General features: G+C 34.7%; 2 protein-coding genes and 1 pseudogene across 9 annotated transcripts; all 3 read left to right on the forward strand.

Annotated features, from left to right (window-relative positions):
* The first annotated feature begins 709 nt into the window (after positions 1 to 709).
* On the forward strand, positions 710 to 5,763 carry LOC123193909 (annotated as a pseudogene).
* A 645-nt stretch (positions 5,764 to 6,408) lies between these two features.
* On the forward strand, positions 6,409 to 13,009 carry LOC123194972 (elongation factor 1-alpha). Of its 6 annotated transcripts, none has more exons than XM_044608483.1 (13): positions 6,409 to 6,550; positions 6,669 to 6,827; positions 6,928 to 7,033; positions 7,854 to 8,012; positions 8,570 to 8,791; positions 8,981 to 9,058; positions 9,430 to 9,947; positions 10,048 to 10,158; positions 10,262 to 10,749; positions 11,350 to 11,515; positions 12,110 to 12,349; positions 12,446 to 12,580; positions 12,691 to 13,009. In XM_044608483.1, exons 3-13 carry the CDS (start codon positions 6,931 to 6,933, stop codon positions 12,820 to 12,822), a joined length of 2,352 nt encoding a protein of 783 aa, XP_044464418.1. In that variant the 5' UTR covers positions 6,409 to 6,550; positions 6,669 to 6,827; positions 6,928 to 6,930; the 3' UTR covers positions 12,823 to 13,009. The 6 variants fall into 6 exon arrangements, with proteins under 6 accessions (XP_044464418.1, XP_044464420.1, XP_044464421.1 ...); XM_044608484.1 differs by having other exon boundaries at positions 6,467 to 6,550; positions 6,704 to 6,827; positions 6,927 to 7,033; XM_044608482.1 differs by having other exon boundaries at positions 6,478 to 6,550; positions 6,614 to 6,827; positions 6,927 to 7,033.
* A 1,662-nt stretch (positions 13,010 to 14,671) lies between these two features.
* Positions 14,672 to 17,592, forward strand: LOC123194633. Of its 3 annotated transcripts, none has more exons than XM_044607945.1 (3): positions 14,672 to 14,859; positions 15,739 to 16,808; positions 17,286 to 17,592. In XM_044607945.1, exons 2-3 carry the CDS (start codon positions 15,910 to 15,912, stop codon positions 17,320 to 17,322), a joined length of 936 nt encoding a protein of 311 aa, XP_044463880.1. In that variant the 5' UTR covers positions 14,672 to 14,859; positions 15,739 to 15,909; the 3' UTR covers positions 17,323 to 17,592. The 3 variants fall into 3 exon arrangements, with proteins under 3 accessions (XP_044463880.1, XP_044463881.1, XP_044463882.1); XM_044607946.1 differs by lacking the exon at positions 14,672 to 14,859 and adding an exon at positions 15,041 to 15,246; XM_044607947.1 differs by lacking the exon at positions 14,672 to 14,859 and adding an exon at positions 15,092 to 15,116.
* The last annotated feature ends 80 nt before the right edge of the window (positions 17,593 to 17,672 follow it).

Consider the following 17,672-nt stretch of genomic DNA (forward strand, 5'->3'; position numbering starts at 1 on the left):
TATATTTTTCTCTTTTAAGTTTTAAAAACTAATATTTCGTCCCTCCAAAAGTTTTTAAACTTTGAAAAATCAGATTCCCCCCCCCCCCCCCCAAAACCTTTGAATTTTTTTCTTCCTCTTTAGCCACTTTCTCCGACGATCTGAAAAGACTAACGACAAAAAGAACGAAGAGATCTGGGTGAAGAGATTCTAGATCTCTTTGTCGATGAAGAGATCTGAATCTCTTCACACAGATCTCGCCGATCTCTTCGCCTAGATCATATCGATCTCTTCGTCTTCCATTCCAAATTTGTCTAATGCGTCAACCAACGGTTTAGGGTAGAGAGTGGAAGTCGTTGGCATTGAAGATGGTGGCTGGAGAGGTGAAGAAAAAATTTGAGAGAAAAAAAGACTTTTCAAAGTTAAAAAACTTTAGTTAAGAGTTAAATTATTAATTTTTAAAATTTAAGGAGAAAAAATAACAAATTTTATATTTTTTAATATTATGAATAAAATAATAATTTTATCCCTCATTTTACCTAAAAATTTGAATGATAGTAATATTATAGATAGAACTTTTAGTTTTTTAAACTCTATTAATATGATTTTGAGAACACATTTAAACTTGGATGGAACATACTCCTTCGGCCTATTTTTTTTGCCGCCTTTCACATCGTCTATATATATATATATATATATATATATATATATATATATATATATATATATATAATGTTTCCCAAAACAAGTTTCTGTGGCTACTCAATTTCAGTTCAATTCAATCTCAACCGATTTTTGAACTTTCTCGTTAACTACCAAAATCAGTCTGCTCTTGTTTAGGGTTTTGATTTGAACATCACCTCTCAACTCTACTCCTAACTAGCTAGCAAGCAAGCATGGCTTTTAGTCATGCCAACTGCATAAACTCACTCTTCCTATCTGCCAACAATCACAGAAGCGTAACTTCAAAATCTCCAATTCGTTTCTCCGTCACATCACGGCGAAGGAAGACGTTATCGATTACGAACTTGGCAGCTTCGATGGAGAGTGAGGCTTACGTTAACGGCTTTGCTTCAACATCACGGAGCTTATCTGAGAAGAAAGCTTTGAAAGTATCACCCTCTTCTAGTAGTGCCATGGAACAATTAGACATCGAGCGCGGCGTCTGCGTGCCTTTTCGCAAGTACTCGCCCGAGACAGTATGATTAGGGAGCTGTAATTGTGTTAAAAAGTTTCTTTACTTAGTTTTACAGTTAATTGGTAGTTTTATTCGAGTTTAATTTATTGAATTTGTTCAGTTTATTTTATTAGGGATTTGAATATAAGTTATTGGGATGAATCAATTTGTGTATGTGAGTCAGTTTAATTTGAATTTGAATTTGAATTGTGTTGTTGTTGGTAATCAGGTGAGGAATAAGGTGTTAGAATCCAGAGGGGCTATAGCGTCATTAATGTTACGTGGATTGGAGATAGTTTGGAATTTGGGACTTTACTGGTCTGCTTTGATGTATGATTGCGTGGTTGGGAGGGATAAAGAAGTAGTTCCTGATCGTGCACGCCAACTCCGGAATCTCGTGTAATTTGGGGCCTTCTTTTATCAAAGCTGGCCAGGTTTGTCATTTTTTATATTTTTACCTGTAATTAGATGCTATACGATATATCTTTATAAATTTTAGTTTTATCGGACTAATTATTTTTATTTTTCATCAACTGTATTAAGACTTGAATAAATTTGTCTTCATTATTACTGTTATATTTAGAGTTTTAAGTTTTAAAATCTATTGAAATGTTGGAGTGGTTTACTTTGATCTGAACTTGACAACTGTTATATATGTGTTGAAGCTTGAATTTCATTTTTTGGGTGTCAAATAATGTTCACTCATTGTTAGCTCATTTATTGACTGGCTAGTTACCATGTTCTGCAGGTTCTCGCAAACAGGCCTGATATAATTAGAGAAGATTACATGAATGAACTCTGCATTCTTCAAGATGATGTCCCCCCTTTCCCTAATCAGGTTAAAGCACACTTGACTAATAATTGTCTTTTTGCAAAGGAAACTTTTATGGAACGTTTTTGAAATATTACATTTAAAAGGGCTTGGATTGGATCCTTTTGCTTAACTAGTGAATAGTTTCATAGGTTGCTTTTTGCATTATAGAAGAGGAGTTGGGCCAACCCCTGGAATCTATTTTCAGCAAAATTTCTTCACAGACAATCGCAGCTGCAAGTTTAGGCCAAGTTTACAGAGCTACCCTACGTGAAACAGGAGAGGATGTTGCAATTAAGGTTTGTTACATGTTGCTCTTGTATCAAAAAGTTCGGTGTGGAATTTTGCAAGGTAATTAAGGCAAATTCTTATGCTTATAGGTGCAGAGGCCTCAGATAGAGCCTATAATCTATCGGGATCTTTTTCTATTCAGAACCCTTGCTTCATTCTTAAATGGAATTAGTCTACAGAAACTTGGTTGCAATGCTGAGCTGATAGTTGATGAATTTGGTGAAAAGCTTTTGGAGGAGATTGATTACACTTTGGTACCCTTTAGAGCTGCCTTATGCTCTTTCACATAATTAATATCTGGATTAGTTTGGTTCCTTCTAAAGAGGCTTTTAAAATAAATTGTTTTTGGCGTGTCACTTTTGAGTCTCTGGCCTTACAATTTTCACCTTTCAGCACGTTACTTCTGTTATTTTCTTCTATAGATTAGTTAAATTTATGACTCAATGTCTTTCAGGAAGCTTGAAATATGGAGGACTTTCTGGAGAACTTTAAAGATGATCCCACTGTCAAAATCCCTCGGGTTTACAAGCAGCTTTCTGGTCCACGTGTTTTAGTGATGGAATGGATAGATGGTATTCGCTGCACTGATCCACAGGTTGAATATCAAGATTAAAGATAGATAATGAAATTGAATACTTGATCACTTTCTTTAAAGCAATATTACCAGATAATACCTTAGATCACATTTTTGGTATTCATGTCTCAGGCTATTAAGAGAGCTGGTATTGATGTAGATGGACTTCTGACAGTTGGAGTGAGTGCAGCATTACGGCAGCTGCTAGAATTTGGATTGTTTCATGGAGACCCACATCCTGGTAATATCTTTGCTATGCGTGATGGACGTATTGCTTATGTGGACTTTGGGAATGTTGCTGAGCTCAGTCAAGTGAGTTGTGTATTTCAAATTATTCAATACAAAGTCAATTTGATTTTTGGTAAGATTTTTATTCTGATTAAAGCTATGACATATAAAATTACTAATTTATTTGCTATAATTCTTAAGATAATACCAGATATAGATAGCATTGATTGTTGATAAGAGACTAGAACTTAAATACTATTGTTGGGTTCTTTTTTATAAGCTTAAACTTTCAAGTCAAGTGGTAACTTAACAATATAAGTTGACTATGTATTGTATCATGAAAGTTGTTGATGGTATTGTGCTTTAGAAACCAGCATATGGTTTGCCTACACAGAGAAGGATCTATTAACTTTTTTATAAAATCGGTATATCTTCACCAGAAAACCAGTTTTATAATTCACAGAAGTTTTCTTGGTAACCAAAGAATGATCAGGAAAAAAAGAATTAGAAAAGGAAAAGGGGCTGGAATTATTTATATCATCAATTGTTATTGGTGAATGCATCGCAATAAAATACACATTACAGACATTAAAAAACTTGTTAATGAGTTGTTCTTTTCCTATGAAGGTGAGTGTGAGATGCAATGAAATCTGGTTGAGAAGTTTGGCAAAATCAATAACAATGTATTATTCCTGCTAGAGAAGATCGTAACACATACATGTGGTAGATATATTTTGTCCTGGGCCTTCATCTTGATCGGTTTTATGTCTTTCAGCAAAATAAACAGATTTTGATCGATGCTGTTGTCCATGCTGTTAATGAGGACTATGCCGAGATGGCAAATGATTTTACTAGGCTTGGCTTCTTGGCAAAAGGGACTGATGTCTCTCCTATTATTCCAGCATTAGAAGCAATTTGGCAAAACTCAGCTGGAAAAGGACTTTCTGATTTTAATTTCCGAAGCGTTACAGGTGCTTATGTATAATATACTGCTCTCACTGGATTTTTATATGTGGTTTTTGCTTTAGATGATTACTGGGGAATTTGATCAAAGTAATATTTTTTCTTAATTTACCGCAGGACAATTTAACAAGTTGGTTTACAACTACCCTATCCGTATCCCAGAGAAGTTTTCTCTTGTCATCCGTTCTTTGCTGACTCAAGAGGGCATCTGTTTCACATTGAAGCCAGATTTTAAATTTCTTGAGGTGAAGATTAGTCTTATCCTCTTTTCCTCATCTCTTATGTCAGCTCTGGCAGCACTGTCCTGAATCCCAAATCCCTTCTACTCGTTGTGAAAATACTTTTGACTAAAATGTTCAACACCTACTACACTAGTTATTGTGATTAGCTGCTCTCTGTTTTCATGAATTAGGCTCTCCCATTTATGCATGATATTGTTTTAGCTGCACTTGCAACTGTCAATACACTTTCATTCAGTTTTTACTTTTCTTTTTCCACTTCAATTTGTATTGACCTTAAGCTGTAAACCAGGTTGCTTATCCATATGTAGCAAAGCGCCTGCTGACAGACCCAAATCCAGCTCTTCGTGAACGTCTCATAAAGGTCAGTTCAAAAGCCTTTCTCCTTAGCTGTACCTTACAAGTACCTATTTATTTGGAGTTAAATGTTTGGAGGAGATATGCCACAACCTGATTAGCCATAATCGATTACCTTAAGATTGACAGTTTTTAAATTTTGATGCTTTAATAGGTTCTTTTCAAAGATGGAGTTTTCCAGTGGAAACGGCTTGAAAACCTTATTGTCCTTGCAAAGGAAAATGTGGCAAAGATAAGCAGTAATCCTGAATTGCAAGTGAAGAGCACGTATGTATCATCTTACTACCCAGTTGTGAACTTTATTATTTATTCTGCTTGAGGACTTTAAGAACTTATAATTACATTTTTCTTTTTATCTTTTTTTTTTTCTAGGCAAAATTCAAAGAGCTTGCAAGTTGAGAGAAAGCTGGACTTGACTGACACCATTAAAGATGGAACTCGCCTTTTCTTCACTGATGAAGGAATCCGCCGACAGCTTCTTCTTGCTCTGACTGAAGATTCAAAGCTTCACATTCAGGAGGTCTGTGAATGGTAATATTTTTTGTTTCCATATCCAATTACAATAACTTAACTGAGATGATATTGTGTATATTGCAGCTTGTGGATGTATACAGACTGGTTGAAAGTGACATAGATTTGCCTTCAGTGGCTATGGAAGTTGTAAGAGGTAAATTTCATTAAACTTCTCTGCATCATACACAATTTCCTTTAGTTTTGTGTAAGGAGGCGAACAATCTGTTCAAGCTTCCCGAACTTTTGAACCTCATCTTGCAGACTTTCCCACTGTTGTCCGGGATCTCATTCTTTCTTGGAGTGACTCGGTCCTATCAGACAGATGATTTTCAAGTTCTGGAATTAGCTACATAACAACAGCACATTTCAAATGATTTTTATGCCATACTGACAAGTGATGAAAGGCTGTGAGAAATTGAGAATCTCTCTCGTGACTGGAACTTGGTTCTTAACCATACTCATCTCATAGAAACCGTTGTCTTGTAAAGCTTTTCAGCAAATGTAGTTGTAATAGCTTTATTTATTTATTTATTTTTTTGTTGTATGATGATTTTCTAATGAGTTTTTGTAGCCAATAAAATTATGTGTATTCAATTTCAAGTATTTAATTAAATAAAATAACAGTTAATTACATAATAATAAATCATTTATATATTTAATTAGATATTAAAATTGGGTTTTTATATCATTTTTCTTTTGTAAATCAGATATTATTGGGTTCAATGTGATAATTATTTGTGTTTAATAATTAATATGGGGCATTATGATTTAACATGTGTGACAAATATTTGTTGGTTATTATGCATGATTAATTATGAATTTTTATTATTATTTTTGCACGAAAAATTTCATTACGTTTGTAAGAAATGTTAATAAGGCCAACTTTTTATCTGATTTCACAGGTAGTCTTGTTATTCCTTCATATATGCCGTCAAAAATTGCAATCGGCGGCGTTGCATATAAATTTAACAATCATGTTAAATTTTGAAAGAAAATTCCCAAAATGTTTAAGTATTTGATGTAGGGAAGAAAAAAATACAAACACTCAAAAAATAAAAACAAAAAGGGAAAAATAATGTGAATAATACATTGGCGCAAAACTAAATTAAAAAATAATTATATAGAATTTTTTCATATATTTTTAAAAACAAAAATTAGAAATATAAGTTCTTGATATAATAAGTCAAGGATAAAATGAGTTTAGGGTAAAAATTATAATTTAGAAATCTAAGGTGTGACAAATTATTTCATCAAACATTACGTCGAGATCAGTGATTTACTCGATTGAAATTACTGTGTTTGTATTTAAAAGAGTTCTTTTTTTTTTTTTAAGACTTCGCAAGTTGCCCGTGTATCCCTACACGTCAGAAAGAAAGAACAGAAGCATCTCCATCGCTCGTCTCCTCCATTTCTCCAGGGTAATTTTTATTTATTTATTTAAATTTTAGAAATTTTTTTTCTGACTACTTGTTTTCTCTCAGAATGCGAAAGTAATCCAATTTCAATTTTACGAATCTTTTATTTTTCTTCCCAAAGGCAATCATCTCGCCACCGTTTTGGCTTCCAAGCAGATACATACATTCGTGTTGAGCAATATGCTTTGAACTAAGAGGCCGCCGTCGATCTTATTATTGAAAAAATTTTTGATTCATCATGAGTTGTTAAATCAGTACTGAATTCTCTCGGCGTTTGCAGGTATGTACTTCTGTTTCAAGTTCTTCGCACTTTAGGTCTTTGACTTTCTTATGGGTATTTTGATGTTTTTCTGATTCAGTTATTATTTTATGTTATTAGGACCATGCCTCGGAAATTTAACTACGAATATGACAATTACGATGACGGCTACGATGATTGTGAAGATTACGATGACTATGATTACGACTATGATGTTGAGGGAAACGGTTAGAATCTATGTTAATATGCTAAATACTAATATTTATCAAATATGCTTTATATTTAAGATGTTCTGTCGCACACAATGTAAGAAAAATTTACGTGAACAAGATAAACTAAATACAATTTGCACTTTAAGGTTGCAAGAATACATGATGGGTCATGTTTTCTGAATTTGTTCTTGGAATTTGTCTGAATGAGTATTAGAAGACTACATTAGGTTTTCGGTTTTGGATAGGGAACTTAACCAATATGTAATAGATTATTAGACTCCATCGAAGGTACAATAAAACTTAATGCTTGCATTGATGCCGTCCACCTAGATCATAGCCTATGAAATGTATTGGGCTATCCTTATTGATGACATTAAATTCATCCATAAACTTTCATTAGATTATTTATTACTTGGTTTTATTAAATTAAATCATGATAAATGTTTGTCCTCATCAGAAAAATTTTTTAACATACAGATCATATAATAGTTTACTCTATATATATATATATATTCTTTTTGATAATAAAATGTTACAGGTTGTTAGAATTATGTTTTTAGTTATCATAACCAGTTAATTGCATGCTGGCAATATAACATCTTTCCTTTTTAGTTATGTGTACAATTGGGGTTAGTCTTTTACAGCATCCGGTTTTCAATTTCTTCATTATGTTGCTTCTTTCTTCGTTATATGGTGGTAGAGGTTTCAAGGGTTAGTTCCTTAGTTCGTCAATTGTAATGCTCATGTAAGATGGTAATTTGGAGTTTTATGATTGCAGTGTTGATATGGGTGTTTGTTATGTTACCAATGTCTTGATTCTAATTTGCTGAAACAGGCGAAGCAACCAAGTTTAAGCCAGAAGCTTCAAAGCCTGGGATTTGGCGTTGCTCTATTTGTACCTATGATAATGATGATTGCATGTCTGTATGTGATATTTGTGGAGTTCTCCGTACTCCTCTGGTTAAATTTTCTGGCAACGGTGCTAATACATCAGGTATGTGTATTGTTCTCTAATAATAATTTTCCTTTTAAACTTGTTTTTCTTTAACTAGAACTATTTGCTTATTCTATGGATCAATTTTCATTTTCTTATCTTCTATGTGACAAAGACACAGCTTTGCCCCTGATGTTTGTTTTTGGCTTCTTTGACAAATTATGACATGGTTTGATGTGAACTTTTTTCACAGACTTTACTATCTTTTTATTTAGGTCAAAATGTGGCAAGTTTGCATCTGTTTTAGATTTTGAATTGGACATCTTTGCTAGTGTCCATGTTGCACAATTCTTCTATAGTTGGTTTTGTTTATATAGAGTAGATCTCTTTCATGCAGTTGGTGTCGTGCAAAAATCCTGGCAAAGTATGACATGTTAGTCTTAGACATGGTTTGGCATCAACTTTGTTGGCTGACTTTACTATCATTTTTTGAGGACATAATGCAGCAAGTTTTCATCTGTCTTAGGTTTTGAATCGGACATCTTTGCTAGTGTTCTTGTTACACAATTTTCCTTCATTTGGTTTTCCTTTATATGGAGTAGATCTCTTTCATGCAGTTGGGGGCATGTGCCAAAATTCTGGAGCATCTATGATGGCCAAGTCTCTTTTTGCATCATCACCGCATCAGACTCCCAAAATGACTGTAGTAGGTCAACAGCCGAAAGATGATGTTGTGACTGGAGTAGGCGATAACCTCCACAAGATTGGGAATATCAAAGCAAATTTTCATGAATTTCATGAGGCTTTTAGTTCTCATATCAACTCTAAAATCAAAATAGGTCTGCACATGTCATACAATAGGATGTGGAGTTTTATCTTTGGAGATTTAACATAACCTTTGTTTGGTTAGAATACTTCGTTATGAATCTAATAAGTTCTACTGTTGTCCAGTGGCTGTCTATCTGCTTTTTGAAATTCTTCCTTGATTCTATGTTTGATAACTGTCCTTACATATGTTAATGATACAGCCCCTTTTAAGTTTGATGTCCCATCGCCAGATGATTTGGTTTCTAAGGGTTTATGTTCCTCCAAAATGGGTTTGAAAGGTATTCTTCACTGGTTATTCTTTTGATGTCTCTAGAAGTCCATTATAAAAATCAAATCGCAAATGCTGTCATTTTTAGATACCTAGGAAACCAGAGGACTTCTCTTCTGTTCTTTAAGCATATATATATATATATATATATATATATATATATATATATATATATATATCTATCTTTGTTTCATTATTGTCATTGATCAGCAGTACTTGATTCTTGAGTTTTTTGTGATTGTGTGTGCATTTGTACTTATATAATTCTGTAGTTCTCCCAGCTATAGTAAGCCAGATTGATGCATTCTGATTAAAGAATTTGATCAATACTTTTGCTTCTTTTCAACTTTATCATACTGCTTTATTGTCCTGAACTTGTAGACAATCTTCTGGACATGAAATCTTCCAGAGTTTCCTCCGGTGTCTCTGAGAAAAATGGTACTGTTGATAAATCAAATGCTAAAAAATCTGATGGTGCCAAAGCATTAGTCCCAAAAGACAAGCCCAAAGCATTAGTGCCAAAAGACAAGCAAGATAGTGTGGATGATAGCAAATATTCAAAGAATGAAGAAGTACAAGTAAGCACTAGAAGTTCAGAGAGCTCTTCTACTGTAACATCAAAAGACAGACATGGCAATACAGATGACAGCAGTCATTCTAATGATGTTGCAGTTAGCAACAGTTTAAGTGATGCATATAGTAGCAGTGGTTTTCCAACTAATATAGCTCAGCCACAAATTTGTCCCAGTAGTACAAAGAACTCGACATTGTCCCTTAGCTCTGGAAGCTCATCCAGTGTTAATGCTAGAAGAAAGAACTCAAATGCACAGTATAAACCTGAAAAATGGATGCTTCCTGACAATGCAGGAGATAGATTGACTCAGCTAAATCTTGCAATAGTTAGTCAACCACTGAATTTTTATCTTTTGTTATGAGAAATCAAACTCAGTTTTTTTGTTTAGTCATATATGTGATTCTTACTCATCTGATATCATTTAGGTTGGCCATGTTGATTCGGGAAAGTCAACACTCTCGGGTAGACTCTTGTTTCTTCTTGGACGAATATCTCAGAAAGAAATGCACAAATATGAGAAAGAAGCCAAATTACAGGTATCTCAGAGTGACTTTTTATGTTTGTGTGGGATTTTTGCATGCATTGGTGCTGTTAATACTTGTTATTGTTCGATTAATGTGGTGTTTATAATTCAATCAGGGCAAAGGATCTTTTGCTTATGCCTGGGCATTGGATGAGAGTGCTGAAGAAAGGGAACGTGGAATAACCATGACTGTCGCTGTTGCATATTTTGATTCCAAAAAATACCATGTTGTTGTGCTTGACTCCCCTGGCCATAAGGATTTCGTTCCAAACATGATATCTGGAGCAACACAATCTGATGCTGCCATTCTTGTTATAGATGCCTCAGTAGGCTCGTTTGAAGTGGGTATGGATAGTACAAAAGGACAGACGAGGGAGCATGCACAACTCATCAGAAGTTTTGGTATTGATCAACTTATAGTTGCAGTCAACAAAATGGATTCTGTGCAATATTCCAAAGATCGATTTGAATCAATAAAACTACAACTTGGAACATTTCTTCGTACTTGTAGTTTTAAGGATTCCTCTGTGTCATGGATTCCATTGAGTGCCATTGAAAATCAAAATTTGGTGGCTGCTCCTTCTGATGTTCAGCTATCTTCTTGGTGAGTCATGTTTTATTTTCTAAATGACTGGTAAGTATAATATGTTTGCCTTGATAGTTGATATTTTCACTATTATGAAGAGACTGTTGTTGGATTTATAACATTCTAATCCAATAATCTAATTCACTATTAAAATATTATCCTATTTGGAGACTCAATCTATTATGGTTTTGCTTTTAGGCTTATGAGCAACCCGAAAAACCTCTTGAAACTTAGGAATTTACATGTTATTTAACCAGTCATGTCTCCCATACATAATCAACATTTCTCTCGTGTTTTGCCGATATAGGATTTGTTTAAGCATGTAGTATTCACTCATGTCCCCCTTATTGCACAAGGGAACAGACTGAGTAGTTTGATACCATTTGTCAAGATATTTATCACTTTGGACAGAGTCCATTTCAGTTTTATTTTTGGGTTTTATAATCCAAAACACGTCTTGACAACTTAAGAATCTTCAATCTTGTCTCCTATACATATCTAATATTTCTTCCATGTTTTTACCAATATGAGATTTAACTAAGGGTGTAACGTGATTGCATTTTATAAATTTCTGCTGATGTCACTGAGGTTGAAATTTTATTAGGTATTTTATTGCAGGTATCAAGGGCCCTGTCTTTTGGATGCAATTGATTCTTTACAACCTCCTGCTAGAGATTTTTCAAAGCCTCTAATTATGCCCATTTGCGATGTTGTTAAATTACAGCGTGGGCATGTGTCTGCCTGTGGTAAATTGGAGGCTGGAGCTCTTCGAAGTGGAATGAAGGTATGCCTTTATTTGGTGGTAGATGTGATTGACTGAACTCTTTGTTCATTGTTTTTGAAATAAATGGATCGATTTCAGTTTTAAAGTTTGGTCAATGCTAGTCAAGGGTCATATCTAAGGCTTTAGAAAATTATTCTGTATATAATATGCCTAGTTGTGTTTCAATGTTGGTGGTGTCATTCTTCAGTATATTTTTTAACTTTGATTCTTCTCTTGTGTTAGTAAAAGGAAAAGCAACCTTATCCTCTCTCAAAACGTTTTAAGTTTGAAGATATTCATATATGCACATACAAAATATTTTCTTTAAATAGATTTGCCTTTGCTGCATTATTTGCTGGTGTTCTATTTCCAAGATGTAGAGCTTGCTGTCAATATCCTGCATATGGTGATTGGGCAAATGATGTCAGATTAGGCGGTTTTTAAAATGGCTATTGGATATGGAATGACCCCTTTCTTGTAGTTGCTTTTCATTTTGGTTCTTTGCTGTCTGAGTTTGCTTGCTAATGTGATATTTTCTGCCAATATATGTGCCATTTGTAACTGTTGCTGCCGTCTTCTAAACTATAAACTATGCCATTTTGTCTGAAATTCTAGGTCTTAGTCATGCCATTTGGAGATGTAGGCACTGTGCATGCCCTAGATCGTGACTCTCAGGCTTGTGCTATTGCAAGAGCTGGAGACAATGTAGGTGTCAGTCTGCAAGGTATCGATGCAAGCCATGTGATTGCTGGAGGTGTGTTATGTCACCCTGATTTCCCTGTTGCAGTTTCAGCACATTTGGAGCTGAAGGTGCTTGTTTTGGATTTCGCAGCCCCCATTTTAATTGGTTCTCAGGTAAAGCTTTGACTTAACTGACATTGTTGCTATCTTTTGTTGGACAATGTTATTTCTTCGATAAGATTAGTCTTATCATCTGATTGGAATTATCAGTTGGAATTTCATATACACCATGCAAAGGAGGCTGCAAAAATTGTAAAAATGGTGTCATTACTTGACACAAAGACTGGAAAAGTTACAAAAAAAGCACCCCGCTGTCTTACTGCAAAGCAGAGAGCTGTAATTGAGGTGAATAACGATAACAGCTCAGTCTGCTATAAAATTTTGATGGCTTAGTCGGAAACATAAACCTAGAAGCAAGACGTTTGTTTTGACCTTCCAATTTTCTCTACTTTCAGGTAGCCTTGCAAGGACCAGTCTGTGTGGAGGAATTCTCAAACTGTAGAGCTCTCGGTAGGGTGTTTCTAAGAGCTTCAGGGAGAACTATTGCTGTAGGCATTGTAACCCGTATAATTGAGGATCAGGAATAGTTTAACCCTCAAGTTATTGAGAATTTGCCTATGTTTGATGCACCTAATTTTGAGTTTGAAGTATTTAGGATAGTAGCTTTCAGCTTTTATATTTGTAATAGCTTTAGCTTTTACCCCAAATGGAATAGTTTGTCCAGTTGATTAATTCTTTTATCTTTATTACAATTGATTGCATTCGCGACATTCATTCCCCTTCCCGTGCCGTGCCAATTTGGCAAGCCAAGCTATTTTCTGACCTTGTGGGCCTTATTTTCAATTACGTTTTGTCTTATGCATGTATAATATATAGGGCAAATCATTATGTCCACCCAAGGTTTGATATAAATCTCACTTTTTATTTGTTAACTTTTAAAAATTTAAATATCTATTTATTTGTTCGGTTTTACTGTTATTATCAGATTTAAAATAGTTAAAAAATTTATTTAACCTTATATTTTATAGTTATTTTTAAGTTATAAAAATTTTTTTTTGCTTACTAATTTCATATTTTTTATGTTTAAAAATTAACTTTCTCTCGAAATCTAATTTTCAACTCATATTTTTCCCATCTCTGTCATCACCCTTGTTTTTTTAAAAATTATAGTTTCACCCCTCTTTAGTTTTAGTTTCTGATTGTCACGACGTCCTTTTTTTTTGTCATCGGTGTGCTTCTCCTCCAAGATCGAGTCATTAGCGTCTTTCTCCCTCCTATGATGACTCTTGTCGATGTAAAGTGAGTTTGAAGTTAAGCAAGAGATCATGCTCGATTTGGGTCTAATTTGTGTAAAGGTGAGTCACTGAGGAGGAAGGCTAGTGCGGGTGAAGTGGAGTAAACTGGACTTGCTTGATCTTGGTGGATAGTAGCAACAAGAAACCAAGAAAGAGTTGCTTAACGATGACACGAAGAAGAAGAGAAACCACATCTAGAGGTCTCCGGGAAAGAGGGAACTTGTCAAAGACTGGTATTAAGCTTGATGACAGCTTGACCTGTGGCAGATTGGTGGCTGAAGACAAAGGGGACGGTGTCGGAAACACAACAACAAACGGAATAAGAGATTGGGTTGTGTGTCACAATATTTCAAAACCTTAGAGTGGCGACAAGTAGAGAGAAAAATATTTGGAGGGTTTTAAAAATTTGCTAAGGGAACCCTATGACCTAGGGGAAATAGCAGGTTTTAAATCTTGAAGAAAAAAGGCAGTTTGGGGAGAAAAATAGTTTTTCAAAACTTAAGAGATAATCCTAAAATCTGAATTTAAATAAATTTTTTAAATAACTATTTTATCATTGACAATAACTGTTAAATTTAACAGATAAGTGAGCATTTAAATTTTTAATAATTAACAGTAAAAAGTTGAGTTTGCATTCAACTTTGGATGAGAAATAGTCATTTAGCCTAATATATATTATAAAAGTAGATATGTGTGAATATTCAATTAGATATTTAAAAGATATAGAATTATGTGAGTTTGATTAAAACAATAATTGTAAAAATTGTGAAAATATCTAACAAAAAGACCAAATTGATAGATATTGGCTTTGAATTATTGTAATTTTGACCGTTGTTTGACTTAAACAAAGTAAGCTCAAATTAAAGTTTTAGTTTATAATGTTAAACTCGAGATTAATGTCTTGTAGGCATTGTTAAGCCAAAGTTTGCTTCACTGACAACTTTATCCTATTTTAATGGGAGTTCCTCATCTTCTTTTAATGATGGTTTAAAATCAAATTCGAAATAATCTTTTATTTGGTTGGCAAACGAACCATGTGGAAGAAGTTTGCAGGATTTGGATTTTGACCCTCAAATGGTCAAAGGACACAAAGGGTAAATTTGTGATTTAAATAAAAATATGTGACTTGCATTTTTTATCCTTATTTTAGAAAGAAAGAAAAACAAAGACCTGCTGTGAAAACTGATCTAAACACACGCGCACACACGCGCGGTCACGCTCGCGCGCGCGCACACACACACAAACTCAACAACATATACGCAGCAAAGGCTTCGCTCAATCTCTTTGCTCTTATCTCCATCTGGGGTTTTCAAAATTTTTCGTTCTGAGGTGATTCTGCTTTCAGTTTCATTTTTTTGATGGCTGAATTTTACAGTCACCGTTTCGGTTAATTTTATTTTGTTTATGCTTTTACCGGATTCGTTTTTAACTGATTTCCCATGATTTTTTATCTATTAATTTTGAGGTTTCTTGGCTATATAGAGATGGCCCATCTTTGTGTGCCACGATGTTGGGTTAACTTTATCATAGATTATTTTCGACGACTTCTGTGATTAAGTCTATTTGGATTATCAATTTGTTTATAGGTGTCAATTTTGATGGTTTTATTATATGCGTGTATCTTGTTGGAATCACGGAGTGTGTATTGACAGCGTCGAGATAGACTTTCATTATATGTGTTTTCTGCTTTGTTTGATCAAATTTGAGTTGACTAAGGTTTGAATGATGCAAATCTGAAGTGTTCAGATGATGTGGGCATAATTTTTTCTGTTGTGTGATGATTGTTGTTAGGGGTTTTGGTTCTTTTCTTGAATTTCAAGTCCTGAGCATCGTTTTTACGGTTTTTGGTTCTTTTCTTGAATTTCAAGTTCTGACTTGTTCAAGCAGAGAAAATGCTCTTCGGTTAGCTTTTGTTGTATGTTGTCAGTTTTTCATGTATGTTATTTGACTCAGGTTTGTGAGAATAAATAAGGGTCCTTGATTTTTAATTTATCCGTTGCAGCTGCCAAGTGCTAAACCAATTTGATTAACAATTAAAATGGATTAGCGTCTTAATTAGAGCAAACTATATACTAGTTACTCATAGGAACTCATACTTTCTAGTATCTTGTGCTTTAGATTTTCTATTCCGAAGAGCATAGAAGTGTCAATTTCTTGTGCACTATGCTCACTTTATTTTTGCTTAACTTGTTTTATGGTTATATGCAGTTATATTGGATGGCATGGTGTAACAGACCAAGGGTTGTTCTATCATCATAACCTGGAGCTTGTTGGTTTATGCTTTGAATTTTCACTAAGTTTCTTTTAATTGGATCTACGTTTCTGATCAGGGAGGAAAGTGCTTATCATGTTCTTGTAGGCCTTTGTGTAAATAATATTATGGCCTTTGAACATTTTCATGGGAGGGGGTGCCAACTGAATGTCTCTGACATCAAGGATGTTCAGTTGAATACCAATTGGAACGATGTGATTTGCCCAATATGCTTGGATTTCCCTCACAATGGTGTACTCCTCCAATGCTCATCTTATGAGAAAGGATGCCATGCTTTTGTGTGTGACACAGGTCATTTGCACTCAAATTGTTTGGACCGATTCAAAAATGCCTATGGTATGTCAACCCCATCAACTTCTGATGTAAATCCCACAACAGACATTCAATCAGTGGCATCAGATGGTAGTTGCAGACCAGCTTGCCCCTTATGCAGAGGGGAAGTCACAGGGTGGGTGGTTGTTGATAAGGTCCGTACAATTCTGAATGAGAAGAAACGATGTTGTGAGGAGGACCAGTGTTCTTTTACTGGAACTTACGTGGAACTACAAAAACATGCAGAAATAGAGCATCCTCATTCTCGTCCTTCAAAAATCGATCCTGCTCGGCAGCTTGATTGGGAAAATTTCCAGCAATCGTCTGAGATCATTGATGTTTTGAGCACAATCCATTCAGAAGTACCGCGTGGGGTGGTTTTGGGAGACTATGTTATTGAATATGGGGATGATGATACTGGAGATGAATTTGAAGACTTCCCTGGTGATGAGGGCAACTGGTGGACCTCCTGCATCTTGTATCAGGTATTTGATAATTTCAGGAATGCTAGAAACAGAAGAAGATCAAGAGTCAGTGATACCAGAAGAGGAAATCGCCGCTTGAGTTATGAAACTTCAAACTCTGATGAAGGTTCCGTGACATCTGTAGAATTTGCAGAGTATAGAATAGATGAGACAGATGATGAGTTTGTGAGTACAAATGGGCCCTCTAGACGTGGCTCTGGTCTTCGTAGGTCAGTGGTGTTGATTTCTACTTCCTATTTCTTATTTATAGTATTTCATATTATTATGAATAGCTTTGTGGTTTCCATTCATAAGCTTTTTCATACCATAGCTATGTATGAATCTCTTTGTGATGAAAATTTTGGGAATTATTATTTTTTTTCCCCAGATTGTTGAGATGTGGTTAAAAGTGATTATCTGGAAGAAATTCACAATTTTGGCCTTTCATTTTACAAGAATTGGATAGTGTTTTGTATGTCTAGGGTTTTCTGATTGGACTAGCTCCTGTGGTCTAGGTGATTTTCTCAATATGTGAAGTTCTCAGCATATGCACTTTACATGGTGTGGTAAGTCGATATGGTTGGGATGGAGTCTTTGATTTGAGGGAGGCATGCAATTCAGTTCTGTAGTAGTATATGTAGAATTTTTTTCATTTCATTGCCTAATATTCTTTGTAAGTTGATGCATTGCCTTCCTTTATTTCACAGTTCACGGAGACGTCGATCCCGCTTCCATGACAATTAGGTACTTTGCACTGCCCTATGAGTTTGAGAAGAGTGGTTTTGGTTATTTGGTTGTTCTTCATGGTTCTCTGCAGTGCCAGAACAGAAAAATGAAAGCAAATGATCAAAAGAGAAAGATTTAGGGATGATGATCCTTGGGACTAGAAGGCATTACCGGGATACTAAATCCAATTAGCGTTCAAAGATGTAAAAGCTACGTTTGTGACATATTATGTTACATATTTGTACTTTTTAGTGGTTAGACATGAATTCCAAGTGGTTGTTGGTTGAATTAGGCAGAATTTGGCCATTATAAACCTTAAATGGAAATGAATTCAGAAAAACAATGGTATGGGTATTCGGCTTTAAGTA

Source organism: Mangifera indica, chromosome 13 (genome assembly GCF_011075055.1).
Source record: "Mangifera indica cultivar Alphonso chromosome 13, CATAS_Mindica_2.1, whole genome shotgun sequence".
Classification (NCBI taxonomy): domain Eukaryota; kingdom Viridiplantae; phylum Streptophyta; class Magnoliopsida; order Sapindales; family Anacardiaceae; genus Mangifera; species Mangifera indica.